This window comes from Lepus europaeus, chromosome 12 (assembly GCF_033115175.1).
Source record: "Lepus europaeus isolate LE1 chromosome 12, mLepTim1.pri, whole genome shotgun sequence".
Classification (NCBI taxonomy): domain Eukaryota; kingdom Metazoa; phylum Chordata; class Mammalia; order Lagomorpha; family Leporidae; genus Lepus; species Lepus europaeus.
Genome location: NC_084838.1, coordinates 75,608,071 through 75,625,305, shown reverse-complemented (window position 1 = coordinate 75,625,305; position 17,235 = coordinate 75,608,071). Strand labels below are relative to the sequence as shown.

Below are 17,235 nucleotides of genomic sequence, written 5' to 3'. Positions count from 1 at the left end.
TGCAAACTATTGAAATATTTACTTAGTATAGAGTTGATCTTCTGTATATAAAGATAATTAAAAATGAATCTTAATGAAGGATGGGATGGGAGAGGGAGTAGGAGGTGGGACAGGAGGAGGGGGTGGGAAGGCGGGAATGGGGGAAAAAAGCCACTATATTCCTTAAAGTTGTACATGAAATTTGTATCCATTAAATAAAAACCTTTAAAAAAGAAAAGAAGAAATATCTGTGCCTAGAGCTGATGACCTGTGAATGCAGCTGCTTGTCCTGACCAAGGCGTAGACAACCAGTAAGTGGAGGGAAAGCTGTCATGGGCCTCCACTAAAGAGGTGGTGAGGAAGACAGACTGGAGACAGACTTCATAACTGATTCTTTTTTTTTTTTTTTTTTTACAGAGTTATATAGACAGAGAGAGAGAGAGACAGAGAGAAAGGTCTTCCTTCCATTGGTTCACCCCCAAAATGGCCGCTACGGCTGGCATGTTGCGGCCGGTGTGCTGCGCCGATCTGAAGCCAGGAGCCAGGTGCTTCCTCCTGGTCTCCCATGCGGGTGCAGGGCCCAAGCACTTGGGCCATCCTCCACTGCCCTCCCGGGCCACAGCAGAGAGCTGGACTGGAAGAGGGGCAACTGGGACAGAATCTGGCACCCCAACCGGGACTAGAACCTGGGGTGCTGGCGCCACAGGCGGAGGATTAGCCTAGTGAGCCGCGGCACCAGCCATAACTGATTCTTAAGACTCTTAGCTCAAAGGCACCTTCCTATTACACTCAGATATCCACAGGCTCCACATCCACAGATCCAACCAACCACAGATCAAAACTATTTGGATAATAAACTGCACCTGTACTGAACATATTGCCTTTTATTCTTATCACTGTCTCTAAACAATACAGTCTAACAACTTAGCTAGCATCTCCATTATCTGGGTTTTACAAGTAAGACAGAGATGATCTGAAGCATAAGGGAAGATGTGCATATACAAACTTCATCATTTTATAGGAGGGACCTGAGCGTCTTTGGATTTTGATTTCCTCGGTGGTTCTGGAACCAGGTCCTAGGGATGAGAGGGATGACTGTATTTTGAAGTGAAGGCAGTAACAATGAAAGTCTAAATGCCATTCTAGTTTCTGCTGAGTCCCAAAGGCAGTTTTGCACAATTCACTTTTTCTGTTTCATATTTTAGAAATAACTCCCCTGGGTCATAATAATGAAAAAGAGCCCTTGCAAGTATTCCAAAAGGCAGACTTATCAGTCAGGCGAGCACCACTGGAGTTTCTCAAATGGTAAATCAGAGGAATAAATAAACACACACAATCCATAGATGCGGCTGAAATGAGGAATTCGGTTTTTATTGACTACTAAATGTCCTAGCAAGTTTCTGACAGAAGCACAGATAGAAGATGGAAACAAATACCTTACTGGGAATGTTCCCTTGCTTGTACTACCTTTGCCTACAGCAACAATGCTTTGCTTAACAGTCAAAGTGCACCAGGTCATCTCTGCCAATGACATAAGTTGAGTGTGTCGTTCCCAAGGAAGCAAAACACACGCAAACAGGGTCCAGGTCGGGCTGCTCTGCCTGAGGCGAGGCAAGGCTGTTGGTGCTGTGCTATCCTTTTCCTGGGCACAGGGAAGCTGGCTGTGGCCCTCAGCTTCCCTCCCCGCCATCTCTTCAGACCCACAACTGTGCCACCAGTAATGTTTCTTCCCAGCAGCCACTTCATTTCCCCTCATTCTGCAATCACAGGTGCTATAAGTAAGATCAGACTTGTGTTCAAACAAGTAGGTTAAAATAGGCCCTCCTGGGAAAATCAGAGACAGTGCACATGGGTATACTTCTGTCTTCTCAGGAGAAATCTGTATAGATCTGTCTATCCGCCCATGGGAGGCAATCCCGGGAGGGCCTCCAAGTTGTAAGCATTTATTTGTCGAGTCTTATCAAGAAACTCTTTCCCACCTGTGCAATAAATTGCTGAAATTTAAAGGAATGGAGCCATCAAAAGAGCTAAAACAACATTTACAAAACAGGAGAGGAAAAAAGTCCCCTTTGATATGCTTTGTTGGAAATGTGTCATTGTGATTCGCAGAAAACTCTGGAAGAGGTGCAGGAAGGTGGGATGGGCTGAGTAGGTTTGGCAGGAGTGAGGTGGGCTGTGAGGAGTTCAGAAATCTTTCCGATTGCAGGGCTGACTGAGGAAAAGCTACGTCCTCCTCCACACTGGGCAATGCGCTCCACCCGTCCAGGGACACCTGCCGCCCAGGATCAGCGCATTCTAGCACTGCTCTCTCCTGTTCTAGAGTTTTTCCCTGTGTGGCACCAATGGTGCCCAGAGGCTGTGGTGAACAGTTCCCTAGGCCACTTACTCTTTCTCAAAAGGGAGGTTTCTTGGTGTGATAAAGCACAGATAGCAAAGGACAGTGCAGCTTTAACAACTGACGACAAGACCCTGTCACACTTGGAGGAACTGGATAAAACCAAAGCAAACTGAGATTTACCCTTCCCCCACCCCACCCCACCCCCTCCCCCCGCAACAGCAAAATCTCTTGTTTTTTCCAAAGTCATAAGAGGCACAAACAGGTAGCAAGAAGGCATGGGTGACGCCGCTCCCGCCGAGCGCTCTCTTTGGCCCTGGTGAGTGGTCCTTGCCCTGTTCAGGTGATGACAGTGGGTCCCCTCCGGCCGGTTCTCTCGTGAATCTGGGATATTTTCAGCGCAATGGCTATGAGCGGGCTCAGCACTGCCTGGAAAAGGAGGAAGAAAGCCTGTGAACACCTTGGCCCATCACGGGATGGGGCGCTGGGAAGGTCTCCACCACAAGCATCAGGACTGAGACTGCTTTGCTGTGCACAGGCAGGACCACCGTGGCAGGGCACACCTGCCCTCTCCTGTGTGCCCCTCCACCACAGAAGACTGCAGAGGGCTGGGCGGGGCAGCAGGCGCAGCACGTCATCTCCAATGTCTCCCAAGCTCCAGAACACGTTTATTACAGGAAAATGCATGACCTGAGAACATTTCACACAAAGCACTGAGAATTCGGGGAAAGCAGACAACCCCCATCTTCCTCTGCACCACCCTATCCTCCCCTTCTCCAGCCTAGGACCATGGCCTGAAGAGTCTAGTCCTGGTGTTACAGAGAAGACACAGGGAGCCGCTGGCTAACCTGCAGAGACAGTGGACCTTTCTGCCTGTGATGCAATTTGGGGGCTCATGAGGAACCTCAGTGTTCCCAGGCAGGACGCAGAGGCCAAGGGAATAGATTCTAGGAAAGGTGATTTACGTGAAGAGGAGAAGGAACCATTTCTTGCCCTTTAGCTGCTGTAGCTCCGGTACAGCCTTGAGAGCTTAGAAGGGAGATGAAAATCTGGAGGCATTTCACAGCCATACAAGTCAGTGGTCCTGTCCCGTGGTTCCACACCCACAAACTTGAAATATTAAAAACAGAAGGGTTTTTCTTTTAATAGCCCCACTGGCGCCAGGAAAACTTCATACTGGCACACTGTGCTAGGACGTGTTCCACACGATGACCAGATAGGGGCATTCGGAACCTCTGACTGCAATACAGGGCAAGCCTTCTTTCCTGATCTCCACTGAACCCTGCAGGCTAATGCACGCCTTCCATGACATCTGTGAAACTTCCTGACTCACGTCCACAGCACGCGGGGCAGCTGTGACCAGAAGCACACTCCCTGATAGGCTCATCTACTTCCACCGTCAATGGTTCACCCATGTAAAGCCTCCATTTTTAAGGATAATAAGCTACTTTTTCTTCTGTGAGTTTATAAAGAAAATAAGGAGACTTCAAAAGTTTGTGGAAAATGGAATGAAAGGAAACAAATAAAACATTTAAGCTTTGTTTCTCAACATAATAAGCTCTATTGACTTCAAACTATCAGGTTTCAATCATGTGGAAGTGCTGACAGCAGCCATTTATCCTACCTGTAATAACCTGAGGGTCCTAGGAAATGAACCAAGACAGTGCAGTTTTTTTTTTTTCTTTACATTGTTAATTGAAGAAAAGTGAGTGCTCTTTAAAGAGTCTGTCAGATTAGGAAACAAAAAGGAGTCAGAAACCAGGGGTGGGTGTTGTGGCGCAGCAGGCGAAGGCAGCACTTGAGATGCTTGCATTCCACACCAGAATATGGGATATCAAGTCCTGCCTCTGCTTCTGATCCAGTTTCCTGCTAATGCACCTGGGAGGCAGCAGGTGACGGCCCACGTACTTGGGTTCCTGTTACCCATGTGGGAGACCTAGATGGAGTTCCTGGCTCCTGGCTTCAGCCTGGTCCAGGCATTTGGCTGGTGTAGGCATTTGGAGAATGAATCAGCAGATGGAAGACATTCTTTTCTCCTTCTTTCAAATAATTAAATAAATAGAATTTGAAAAAAATAACAAGTCAGGGGCCGGCGCTGTGGCTCACTTTGTTAATCCTCTGCCTGCGGCGCCGGCATCCCATATGGGCGCCAGTTCTAGCCCAGGTTGCTCCTCTTCCAGTCCAGCTCTCTGCTGTGGCCGGGGAGGGCAGTGGAGGATGGCCCAAGTGCTTGGGCTCTGCACCCCATGGGAGACCAGGAGAAGCACCTGGCTCCTGGCTTTGGATCCGCACAGCGTTGGCTGTAGCGGCCATTTGGGGAGTGAACCAACGGAAGGAAGACCTTTCTCTCTGTTTCTCCCTCTCACTGTCTATAACTCTACCTGTCAAATGAATAAAAAATTAAAAAAAAAAAAAAACAAGTCAAATCAGGACTGTAAAGTGAACACCAAATGATTTCCCATCAACACTGCCCATCTGCCCTGGTGTAACAAGAGGAATGAGCAGGAGCACTGTTGTGGTGGCGAAGGCTTCTTCAGGGGAGGGTTTCCCAGACATGCTTTCTGCTAAAGCTTTGGCTTTCTTAAAACGCTACCCTAATAAGGTGTAATCATTATTGGTCTTCCAGAAAGCCAAAAGGCACAATGCCTTGAGTGTCCCCTTTGCTCCTGAATGGTCCACTTCTGCTTTGACTCCTCCACTTCCATGGGTGGCCATCGCACCACTGCTGGCCACTGCTCTGACTGCATTGTCTTCAAGAATCACACATGCTTAAAGCCATGTTTCATCTCTTATTAGAATTCTTCAAAGAAATGACTTGGGATACTGATCCCACTAGTTTAAAATTCCCATTGAAAGCTCTGCTCTTATCTGCAGCTGGTCTGGGTACAACAATTTTAGCACTGATTGAGCAGAAAGTTTGCTCCACTTCCGTTTTTCAGTCAGAATTATGTAAGCTAAAGCAATTGAGAAGTCTATGGCATCAGCTATTGTTTCTGTGGTTAGTTGTTGGTCCTCTTCAATAATTTCAACAGTTTCCTTACAAACTGACATGGAGCATGGCTGCTATAAGCTGTATCTTCAGTACCTCTTCTTATCACTACTTAAAACAAAGTCCACTTGTAAACTGCTGACTTCTTTGGGGCACTGTCCCTGTTAACCTTCTGTAAAGATTTCACCATTTATTTATCCAGGCCTCCCCATGAATTTGATGTTTGTCTTGTTCAACTTTAACAGAAATCCTGATGTTCACTCCCCAATTGGCTGCAACAGCTGGAACTGGGCTGATCCGAAGCCAGGAGCCAGCAGCTTCTTCCGGGTCTCCCACGCAGGTGCAGGGGCCCAAGGACTTGGGCCATCTTCTGCTGCTTTCCCAGGCCGTAGCAGAGAGATGGATCAGAAGTGGAGCAGCCAGGACTTGAACTGGCGCCCATATGGGATGTTGGCACTGGGGGCGGAGGCTTTATCCGCTATGCCACAGTGCCGGCCCCTCTATATTAATCTTTAACTTATTTGTTAACTCACTGGAAAGACAGAGAACGTTCCTCCTTTTACTTTGTTTCCTATCTTCTCTCTGGGTTTATATTGTTGGTTTAATCCACGTTCGTGTAAATTAGAATCACACACAAAAGATTTCCCACCCTGATGGCAACAGACAGGAGAAATGTGAATGATCTGATGACACAAGACTCAGCTCACTGGCATTAAGAGGAAACAAACCCTAACCAGAAACATAACCCCTTACTTGGCCAGACAGGTCAGATGTGTGGTGGGGACCCAGCTCTCCCTTGGTCTCCACAGGAACAGATGTTCTAGAGTCAGGGAAGTTGGGGGTGGGGGAGGCATGGAACCCTGGGGCGGGGGTTAAGAATGACAGCACCCACTACAGAGAGAAGTCAGACCACCCAACAACAGAAAACACTGCCATTCTAGCTTCCATAAAACAATGACTTACAACAAATGTCACTTTCTCCTTACCCCTGGTATTAACTCATGTCAACAATCCCATTTTAATTAAAACCTACTAAACCTACAATGCCAGACTTCTCCCTATGATTTCATTCAAACATTCATATGCAGTCAGTGTGCCATCTGCCTGGCTGAGGTGGTAGTTCTCAACCTTGAGTACGCAGCGAGTCACCTGGAGGGTCTGTGAGCATGCAGACTGCAGGGTGCCTCCTTCGGAGTTTCTGATTCACAGGGTCTAGGGTGAGTCCCGAGAACTAGCATTTCCAGTAAGCTCCCAGGTGATTCAGTGCTGTGGTCCAGGAAGCTCAACTTCCCTTAGGGATGCAGACTAGTGTGCCTGCCAGGCGCTTTGCTGAAGCTGAAGTCTGCATTGCCATGCTTGTATCATACAATCCCAACTTTGGCCACAGCTGCTGGAACCAGCAGTGACTGCCCCAGAGACATCCACGCCATAGGCTGCTAGCAACTCACAATATATCCTGGAGCAAAAACTTAAAGCACTTGAATGGACTCTTTCTCTCAGGGATTTTAACTGGAAAATAGTTCAAGAACAGGGGGTTATCAGTGAGAGCTAAACTGGGAGATTATCACTAACCAGAAAGGCAGAACACTCCACGGCAATGAGAGTTATGAGAAATCAACAACTGTAAGAAAGATGACAAGATATTACAAGAAGAAAGAATTAAAGGAAGCAGAGGGAATACAAACGTCATTAGAGATAAAAACCTGGCAACAACCAATTCTCTCTAAAGACTCGTGGGATGGGCATTTGGTCTAGTGATAAAGATGCCCAAGTCCCACATCATAGTGCTTGGGTTCAATTCCCACCTCTAGCTCTTGATTCCAGCTTCCTGCTAATGTATACCCTGGGAGACAGTAGTGATGGATCAAGTTCTTAGGTCCCTGCCACTCACATGGGAGACCTGGGTTCAGTTGTTCCCAGTTCCCGTCGCTGGCCCAGCCTTGGTCTGGCTGCTGCAGGCATTTGAAGTGTGAAGTAGGGAATGGGAGAACTTCCTCTCTGCCTCTCAAATACATAAAATAGAAAAAAATCCTTAGACATTTAAAGACCCATTAACTCCCCTAGGCAGGCCTGAGTCTACGTCTACACTACAAGTCTAAACCTGGCCTGCGACAGACTTCCCTCTTGGACCTCTTGAGCTAACTTTGGTCTGTGAGCTATGATAAGCCAAACCTTTAAAATAAATTACAACAAAGTCATATCAATAAAATAAATATACCCAAAGTATATATATATTTTTGATCATGATGAGGAACCATCATTGTCCAGCTTTCTACCACCAGTGTGTGGTATGCAGTGGTTTGTTACAGCAACCACATGACACAAATGCACCTTTCTACTCTTCCTCCCCAGGCCCTGGCTTGTTCCTCCCCTACTCCCTGCTCCTCAAGTGGTGCCCTCCCAGCCTGAAGTAGCCCTCACTCTCTCTCCACTGCTCTTTTCAATACATTAGCCTTTCAGTTTGGGACGATTTTAAAGTTTATCCTTCTTCACAGCCTCCTTTATGAAGCTTGTTTGATCTCCCCACCCCCTCTAAGGAGGGTGTGTTCATCTCAGGCCCCTGGTTACTCTTTCTTTTTGTTGTCAGTAATTTGTAGGGTAAGGTTTCTCATCCTCTAGCACATTTCAGCTGAACTCTAAGCTACTAGAAGGTAGACTTTTTCTTCAAAGTCTTTATTTCCTTTACAATATGTGTCTTGCCCAAAGGAAATGCTCAAAATAAGAACGGGTGGGTTTGGGATGCCACAGGAGGAATTACTGAGTGATTAATGCAGTGGACTGGTATACTGAGAAACCACCTGGCACTCTGCATTGCTCACATCAGGGAGATTCGTCCAGAACCATTAGGAAGAGACGATGCTATCCATCCATTACCTTTCTGCTTCCCCTCAGTCTAAGTCAGGGTCTGGGCCCAGGAAGGCTCAACAGGCTCCTGGGTGGTTCTGGTTAAGCCACTCACTAAGTGCAAATGTGGAGAAAGGGCTGGATCCATGGCTTCATCATTCCAGAGCTGAAAGAAAAGGGAAGCTGACAGATCCATGAATCCACAAATGCAGACAAGAGAAGAAGACTGTTGAGTTCTGGAACCGGAACCAGTGAGAACCTGGGCACCTGTGGATGCAGCACTGCTGAGGATGGAGGGAGGCTCTGGAAGATGGCGGCCCATGTATAATGACAAGGACCACCATGGAAAGGACGATAGACACAAGCCCAGTGCAGTGTAGCACACTGGTGGTGGGGGTCAACACTTAGTGTAGCATCATCCACCGAGCAGCATGGGTTACCATCATAAGCACAAGGACCTACACTCTTGCCAGGGACATGAGCTCTCCCCCTGCCTCCTACCCCTCTTGACTGTCCCAGATGATCTGGAAGAGGGAAGGCAGCCCCAGTTAACCAGTACTGAACTTCCTGACAACTCAGACGTGGGGCGGCTGGGCTAGAGATCGCTTGCTTTATGCAATGCAGAAATGTGGCATTTCTCACATCCCAAGACTCATGGAGCAATTCATACCTGTCATCATTATAAACTTGGATCATCCTCTGGGTTCATTTCCAGTACATCTCAGTTCTGGAGCCAGTTTCTGAATATACTGCTCTTCAAATCCTGAGCACTCACACAAGGTTACAGAGAGAGCCCAGTACCAAGGTCTACAATCTACACAGCTGTTCAGGTCCCTGCCCAAGGGTCTCGGCAAGGATGTGACTCTATCCAAAGCTATTTTGCTAGCTGGAGTCCTAGTGAGGGGCTCCCTCTTCCTAGATGAGGGGTGCTTTTGTCTTCTCACAAAGATGCTGACCCCCAGCCTCTGAGCACTACGCAGCCCTGCCCAGGGCACCTTTTCCTAATTTGCACAAAAGTGCCCTCTAGACTAGAGTCTGCCTGCTGTAGCCCAGATTGTAGGAGGTGAAGATGAGATGAAGAACTATTTTAAATCCATTTGAGAAGCACAGAAAGGAGAAACTATCACTGAAAACACAATCAAATGCATTTTCTCTAATGGAAGTATTACATACTGCAGACACATTGATCTTTAATACAACACACACAATTGTGGTCCTTTCATCCCCTTTGCCTGTCATAAATTTACTGATCTATCTTGATCCAAAGTAGGCCTAAAATTAACCAAAATAGACATATGAAAAATAACTATAGATAAATATGAATTCAGAGCTCAACAGTAAGAGCATTCATGTATCTTATCACTGTCAGAAAATACATCTCCACAAAAACTCTGCTGGGAAAAAAATGCCATTCTAGGAAGTAGATGAAATATTCCCAAGGAGGGTCATCAAAACCAGCGTGTGGGGAATGCAGTGACCCATCTAACAGAAACCAGATGGCCTCTTTCTCTGCCCCCTCCCCACTTTTGCAGCTGACTTGAGGGCATAAGGAGGTGAAGGATAGCAGCGAGATTGCAAATCCAAACCAAAATAGAGGGGTCGCAAAGCCGACTTTCCTATTTATTCACATGTGAGCTCCATTTGGCTCCACATGTGGGGACGTCAGGGGGACAAGGGCAAACACACTCGCCATCCTCTGAGGGTGCAGCTGGAAGGCATCAGGTAGGAAACTCTGTGCCCTTCCAGTGTCCTGCTGCACGAACTAAGAATAACATGCATGATTTACCCTTTAAATTCCATAGCTCGCTTCCCTGCCAGTACCTCTTTCCTCTCTTCTTTCTGTGCCCCTGCTCCCTGCATACACACATTCTGCCACTGAAAACATTGCAAAAGGATAAGGAATTAATGACTAATTGGTTCACAGAACCATCCAACCAAATGTACCTGTCACATCTTCACATTTCTCTTCATTGGGTATAGTCTTAGTATACTTTAAAGTCTCTCTTTGTATGGAATATACTTGCTAGTTTAAAAGGAAACTATGCTCCCCCTTATAAAACTGTTAGCAGCCATACAACTGTAAGATCGGATCCAGAGGTTAAAAAGCAAGAAGGCCATTGTCTCTCCTGGTGACATTACTCAAATGTCTCTTTGCTGCCTCTTTCTCCTTTTGTTCTGAAAAACTTTAGAAGCCAAGATCTAGGTTATCAGTCCTCATTGTTGTTTCTGAGAAACTGAGTCCCCATGGTTGGAACAATGATGTGATTCAGCTTGGCTCTTTGCTTACAGATCCTGAGATGCATTGCTCCTTAGAGATGAATTAAAATCTCCTGGAGAAATCTCTCAGCAGACTGCCACCTGAGGCCCGGGTGAGACTCACCTGGGATACTGGTTGTGGGATCCAGCCATAAAGATGAAAAGTTAATTGTACTCATGGAGCCAGCAGGGAACACTTACTTCTGACATGTGCTCTCTACCCTGGAACAGGCAGTGTAAGATCTCGGTTAGATGCATAGACTCCGAAGTTAAACTGCCTGGGATCAAAGCCTGGGCTACTGTTTATGGACTGTGATTCTGGGTAAGCTATCTAACCTCTATAAGCATTAATATTCCTTAAATGAGACAGGATAAGTTGAGAACTAACAAGCTAATGCTAGAAAACACTCCGAACAGTGCCCAGCACTCAGGGTGGATGCAGAGCCATTTGCTATTATCATACAAACCAATGGTAGATCTGACATTTTTTTAAAAAGATTTATTTATTTGACAGGCAGAGCCAGAGAGAGAGAGATAGTCTTCCATCCACTGGTTCACTCCCTAAATGGCTGCAACAGCCGGAGCGGCGCCAATTGAAGCCAGGAGCCAGGGGCTTCTTCCAGGTCTCCCACATGGGTGCAGGGGCCAAAGGACTTGGGCCATCCATTTTCCCAGGCCATTGCAGAGAGTTGGATAAGAAGTGAGCAGCTGGAACTTGAACCGGCGCCCATATGGGATGCCGGCACTGCAGGTGGCGGCTTTACTTGCTACACCACTGTGCTGGCCCCAGAACTGAACATTTTAATGAAATACTCAATACTAGCTGGCTCAGAGCATGAATATATGATCCAATGGCCACTTGGTCCATCCTATGATCTTTCACTTTAGCTGGTACAAAATTCTGGATTTGCAACCTCAATGTCATCCTTAACCTCCTTGTACCCTCAAGCCAATTACAAAAGTAGTAGAGGAGGAGGCCCATCTAGTTTCTGCTAGGTAGGCCACTGCATTCCCCAAATCAATCAATCATTCAGTCTCTCTCTCTCTCTCTCTCTCTCTATATATATATATACATATATATATATATGACATATTTATGTATTATATAGGTTTAATTATGTGCTGGTTTATATAAATATATATTGGGACACAATGAATGTCTTTAGAAGCACTCCAATTAAAATCAATTTTTTATCAATTTTTTAAAAAATTAAGACAGAGAGAGAGAGAGAGGGAGAAAGAGTGAGAGTGCATTCTCACTCACTGGTTCATTCCCCCAAATGCCCACAAGAGCTGCTTGTGCCAGGCCAGGGCCAGCCTGAATCTAGGGTTGGGAACTCAACCGAGGCCTTCTAGATGAATGGCAGGCACCCAATCACCTAAGTCATCATCGCTGCCTCCAAGGGTCCACATTAGCAGGAAGGTGGAATTGGGAGGTAGAGCTGGGAATCAAACCCAGGCCCTTCAATGTGGGCTAGAGGCATCTTAACCAATATCGTAACTACTATGCCAACATTTGCCCCTATGCCATCAACCTTCTATTTCAAACACAAAGGAAGACCTTTCTCTCTCTCTCTCTCTCTCTCTCTCTCTCTCTCTCTCTCTCGCTACTCTGCCTGTCAAAAAAAAAAAAAAAAAAAAAGAGGCGAAGGTGGAGGGGCAAGTGTTGTGGCACACAGCCTCATCCCCTTTAGAATGACAGCTGAAGTCCTGGCTGCTCTGTTTCTATGCTAATGTGCCTGGGAAGCAGCAGATGATGGCTCAAGTACTTGAGTCCCCACCGCCCACATGGGAGACCCAAGTGATGTTCCTGGTTCTTGGCTTCAGCCTGGGCAAGGCCTGACTGTTGTAGCCATTTGGGGTGTACACCAGTGGATGGGAGATTTCTCTCCCTCTGTCTCTTCCTGTCATTATGTCTTTCAAAAAAAGGAGTTGGGGTCTATTCCACCTTTGAAACTTGTAGGCTTGTGAATACCACCAGTGGAGGTCAGCAGAAGGGAAGTTGTGTGATTCCTGAGACTGGATTACAGAGTACCCTGCAACTTCCCCGGAGACCCCAAGAAGCCCTATTAAGAAGTCTGACGACCCTTAGGCCAGAAAGCACCAGTGTAAATGTGAAGAGGCCTCCAGAAGATTCCAGATCCAGCCAGTTGAGCCACTCCCAGTCTGAGACTCCAGGCATCCTGGAACAGGGTGGGGATGAGTATCCAAATTCCTGGACCACAGGACCCCTGAGCACACTGAAATCACTGCTGTGGGCTGCCACTAAGTTTTCAGGCAGTTTTTTTCCCCAAGATTTTTTTTTAAAACTTTTAAAAAAATTTATATAATAGGAACAAATTTAATATATTTCATATAATACAATTCTAAGAGTATAATGATACTTCCTACCTTCCCTTCCCCCTCACTCCCACTCCTACCCTCCCTTTTCTTATTTTTAATTTTTATAAAAACATTATTTTCAATTTACTTCATAATCACAAGCTTAATCCTCTACTAAGTAAAGAATTCCACAGGTGGTAAGAAAACCCACTGTTCCTCAAGAGTACAGACAAGGAGTGTAAACAATAATCAATCTCAAAATGTCTGTCAAGAGCAAAGGCAGTCTCAACAGTGCTCTTACCTCATTTGCTGCTTGACTGTGCACTAGCTGGGGGAAGAATTTTAGGGCTAACTGACTTGGGAGACCACAAAAGATGTTGGGTAAAAGCATGAATCAGTGGGGCCTGAGTTCTGTGCCCATCTCTAGCACTCACTAGACAAGGTTCTTAATCTCTATATGCCTCATTTTTAAATGGGGCACTAATCATAGAAGCTACCTCAAGGGTTGTTGTAAATATGAAATAATAAATATAAAGCAAATTGCAAACTGCTGTCATGTTGTAAACACTCGATCAATGACAGATATTAACAGTGTTATTATCAAATGCTCCAAGTCCATTTCAGCCATAATGTTTTCATTGCCTGACTGTTGTACAGGCGTCAAAGCAACTCTCAGAATCTGTGTGGCTGGCTCGTGTCCCACTGGACCAGCAATTAGAACCCATGCGTGAAGACCATGACCCATCTGCCCTTAAATGCCACCAGGCCACATTCAAGGCTGTTCTTGCAAATGAGTGTGAGTGAGCAAAGGAGGGATCTTTCACTCATCATGTCACAGGGCAGGGGGTTGTCTTCCTGGAGGCATTCCACAGCTGACAACAACATCCAGGCTCACACCATGCTATCAGGCCAGCCCTGCACTCTGGCTGTCACTGAAGGCTTCCAGGAGGCCTCAGCCTGGTAATTGGGCAATATGCATACATGAACACCAAATATAGTTCTCTCGCCTGCCTAAGCAAATATAAAAGCCAAAAACTGTTGTTTCCTGGCTAGGTTTGAGTCACAGACAACCCAACTGCTCCACAGCAAGATAAATCACTGATTTACTGGTGTCCAAAAGTCTTGGGAAAAATCAGTAGCTTCTCTTGCCCTCACCTCTGGTTTGTGCCTGAGGTTCCAGTCTAGCAATTTTTCACAGCTGACACTGAGTGCTCACCATGTGCTGAGCAAATTCATGGCCTAAGTTAACTGTGGTAACAGTCTATGAGGTAGGTGGTATCATCCTCCTCTTGCAGATGAACCTGAGGCTCAGACGAGGTGCATAACTTGCTCCAAGTCTCACGGCCAGTGGGTGGCACTGCTGGGCCCCGAGCCCACTCAGTACTGTGATTCCAGCTGCAGAGCTAAGTCTATCACTACTCCAGACTGTACTATAATGAGGGCAAAAGCTTCATTTTCTAAATGTTAAAAACATATTTCCCTACGGCCTTCTCTTTAAAGGGTTTCTGTTCCAGGTACACTCTTGGAAAACTGCCTTTTCAAGGATTATTAACTACAATAATTACAAACAAGTGTATGAAATATAATGGGTGGGGGGAAGATGAAGAGAGGATGGTGAAGGGGTTCAATGCCAGACAGGAGGAACAAGTTCTGGCATTCTACTGCACAGCAGACTGGCTGTAGTAACCAACAATGTAAGTGTGTACAAGGGTACTTCAAAGAGTTTGTGGAAAATGTGTTACAAATAACTACTGGGGCTGGCACTGTGGCACAGCACCAGTTCAACTCCCAGCTGCTCCTTTTTGGATCCAGCTCCCTGCTAATGCGCCTGGGAAAGCAGCAGAAGATGGCCCAAGTACCAGGGCCCCTGCACCAACATGGCTCCTGGCTCTGAAATGGCCCAGCTCTGGCTGTTGCAGCCACTGGGGAGTGAATCAGCAGACAGAATATCTCACTCTCTTTTTCTCTAGCTCTGCCTTTCAAATAAATAAATAAATCTTAAAAACAAAAAACTATGAATGTATTTTGAAAATGTTTGGCATCAAAACAAATTTAATTTTTAATTTTGATTCCTATGAACTTTTTGAAGTAGCCATGCATTTCTAACTAGCTAAGAGAGAATTCTGAATACTCTCCTCACAACGAAATGATAAATGTTTGAGGTGACAGAGATGTGAATTATCATGTTTTGAACATTACACAGTATGCAGAAATATCAGATAGTCCTCTATAAATATGTACCATTATTATATATCGACTTAAAGAAAACAAACCTTTAAAAAATGTCTTTAAGAAGGATGTACTTTTCTCTGAAGGGAAGAGAGAACTTTCAATTTGCATATGGCCCTGTCTAAAAACCAACGGAGTCTGTGAACTCAAAAGGCTTCCATAGCCTTGGCAGCTCATGACAAGAGCTTCAGGTGATCACTGACATCATAAATAAAAGTGTCAGTTGTTAAATCAACAACAGGAGTCACTGTGCACTTGCTCCCCATGCTGGATCTCTGTCCTTAATAAGTTGTACTATGAGAATTAATGGTAAAACTTATCTTCAAACTGTACTGTATACTTTGTGTGTCTTTGTGGGTACAAATAATTGAAATCTCTCCTTAGCAAAGAGTTGGTCTTCTGTATATAAAGTCAATTAAAAACGAATCTTAATGGAAAATGGAACAGGAGAGGGAGTGGGAGGTGGGATGGGAGTGTGGGTGGGAGGGTGGGAATGGGGGGAAAGAAATACTATATCCCTAAAAGCTGTACATATGAAAATTTGTATTCATTAAATAAAAACCTTCAAAAAATGTCTTTAAGAGGTCAACGCTGTGGCACTGTGGCGTAGTGTGTAAATCTACTGCTTGCAGTGCCAGCATCTGTGGGCACTGGTTTGAGTCTCGGCTGTTCCACTTCTGATCTAGTTCTCTGCTATGGCCTGGGAAAGCATTAGAAGATGTCCCAAGTCCTTGGGCCCCTAAACCCGTGTGGGAGACTCAGAAGAAGCTCCTGGCTTCAGATTGGCTCAACTCAACTTTGGCTGTTGCGGCCATTTGGGGAGTGAACCAGCAGAGAGAGGACCTCTCTATCTCTGCCTCTGCCTCTCTGTGACTCTGCCTTTCAAATAAATAAATAAATAACAGATTTTGGGCAGATGTTTGATGCAGTGATTAAGCACTACTTTGGATGCCTCCATTTCCTACTGCCGTGCCTGGGTTCGAGTCTCAGTCTGCTCACCACTCTGTTTTCCTGCTAATGTGCACCCAAAGACACAGTAGGTGATGGCTCAAGTAAGTTGGTTCTGGCCACCCACACATAAGACCTGGAATGGACTCTTAGCTCCAAGCTTTGGCCTGGCCCAGCCCTGGAAGTTGTGGGTATTTGGGGAGTGAATCAGCAAATGGGAAAGCTTTCTCTGTCTCGGTCTCTCTGCCTTCCAAATAAAACATAACATACTTGAATTATATGTAAATCTGATGACTGTACTTCTGAAGACACAGCTTACTTTAGTTCTAAATGAATATAACTCTTATTAGCAAGAAATATGAATCAGTACACACCCTCATAGCTTATATCTGGATTTGTCTTCAGCAATATTCTTTATGGGATGCAAGGACTTCCCTCTGATTCCCATCTAATGAAAGGCTTTAATGAACGATGTGCTGTGCCATTTGACAAATGCTTTGTTGTATCCATTTTGTCTTTCCTTTCTGACTTAGTTGCCCTTATGATAATACACTTTAGTACTTAATTTCCAGTACGCGGTTGATTTTTATTCATGTTCCCTGTGGCAAGAAAGGAATATATGTGTTTTTTTTGTGTAATGGCTATATATTTCCATTAAGTTGAATACATCAACCAGATTGTTTAGTCTATATGCCTACCAACTGTTATTACTTACTTGTTCTAATAATTACCTGGACGGTGTTAAAATTATTCCAAGATAATTGTAGATTTCTGTTTTCTTCTATTTTTCTCATTTTTTGTATCATAAATTTAAAATAGTTTGGTCTTCCTGAAGGAATTAAACTTTTTATCTTTTGGAAGAGTTCCTCTTTATCTTTAGCAATGCCACTGATCTTAAAATTTACTTTATGTGAGACTCATAGAACTATTTTTTTATTATATTCTACTCCATATATATTTTTCTATTATTTTTAACTCTCAAACTTTCTGTATTTTTTTAAAGATTTATTTATTTATTTGAAAGTCAGAGTTACACAGAGGGAGGAGAGGCAGAGAGAGAGAGAGGTCTTCTATCTGCTGGTTCACTCCCCAGTTGGCCACAACGGCCAGAGCTGCACCGATCCGAAGCCAGGAGACAGGAGCTTCCTCTGGGTCTCCCACATGGGCACAAGAGTGCAAGGACTTAGGCCATCCTCTACTGCTTTCCCAGGCCATAGCAGAGAGCTGGATTGGAAGTGGGGCAGCCAGGTCTCTAACCTGTGCCCATATGGGATGCTGGCACTTCAGGCCAGGGTGTTAACCCGCTGCACCACAGTGCTGGCCCCAAACTTTC

The 17,235-nt window shown here is 45.4% G+C and overlaps 1 protein-coding gene across 1 annotated transcript in view; it reads right to left on the bottom strand.

The window, feature by feature from the left end:
* Positions 1-2,532: 2,532 nt before the first annotated feature.
* The window catches only part of PGM5 (phosphoglucomutase 5), a 222,957-nt gene continuing 208,254 nt past the window's right edge, over positions 2,533-17,235 (bottom strand). The window contains exon 11 of the mRNA XM_062207064.1: positions 2,533-2,743. Within this exon, the coding sequence (XP_062063048.1) occupies positions 2,654-2,743 (90 nt within the window). The 3' untranslated portion in view covers positions 2,533-2,653. The remainder of the gene's footprint in view (positions 2,744-17,235) is intronic.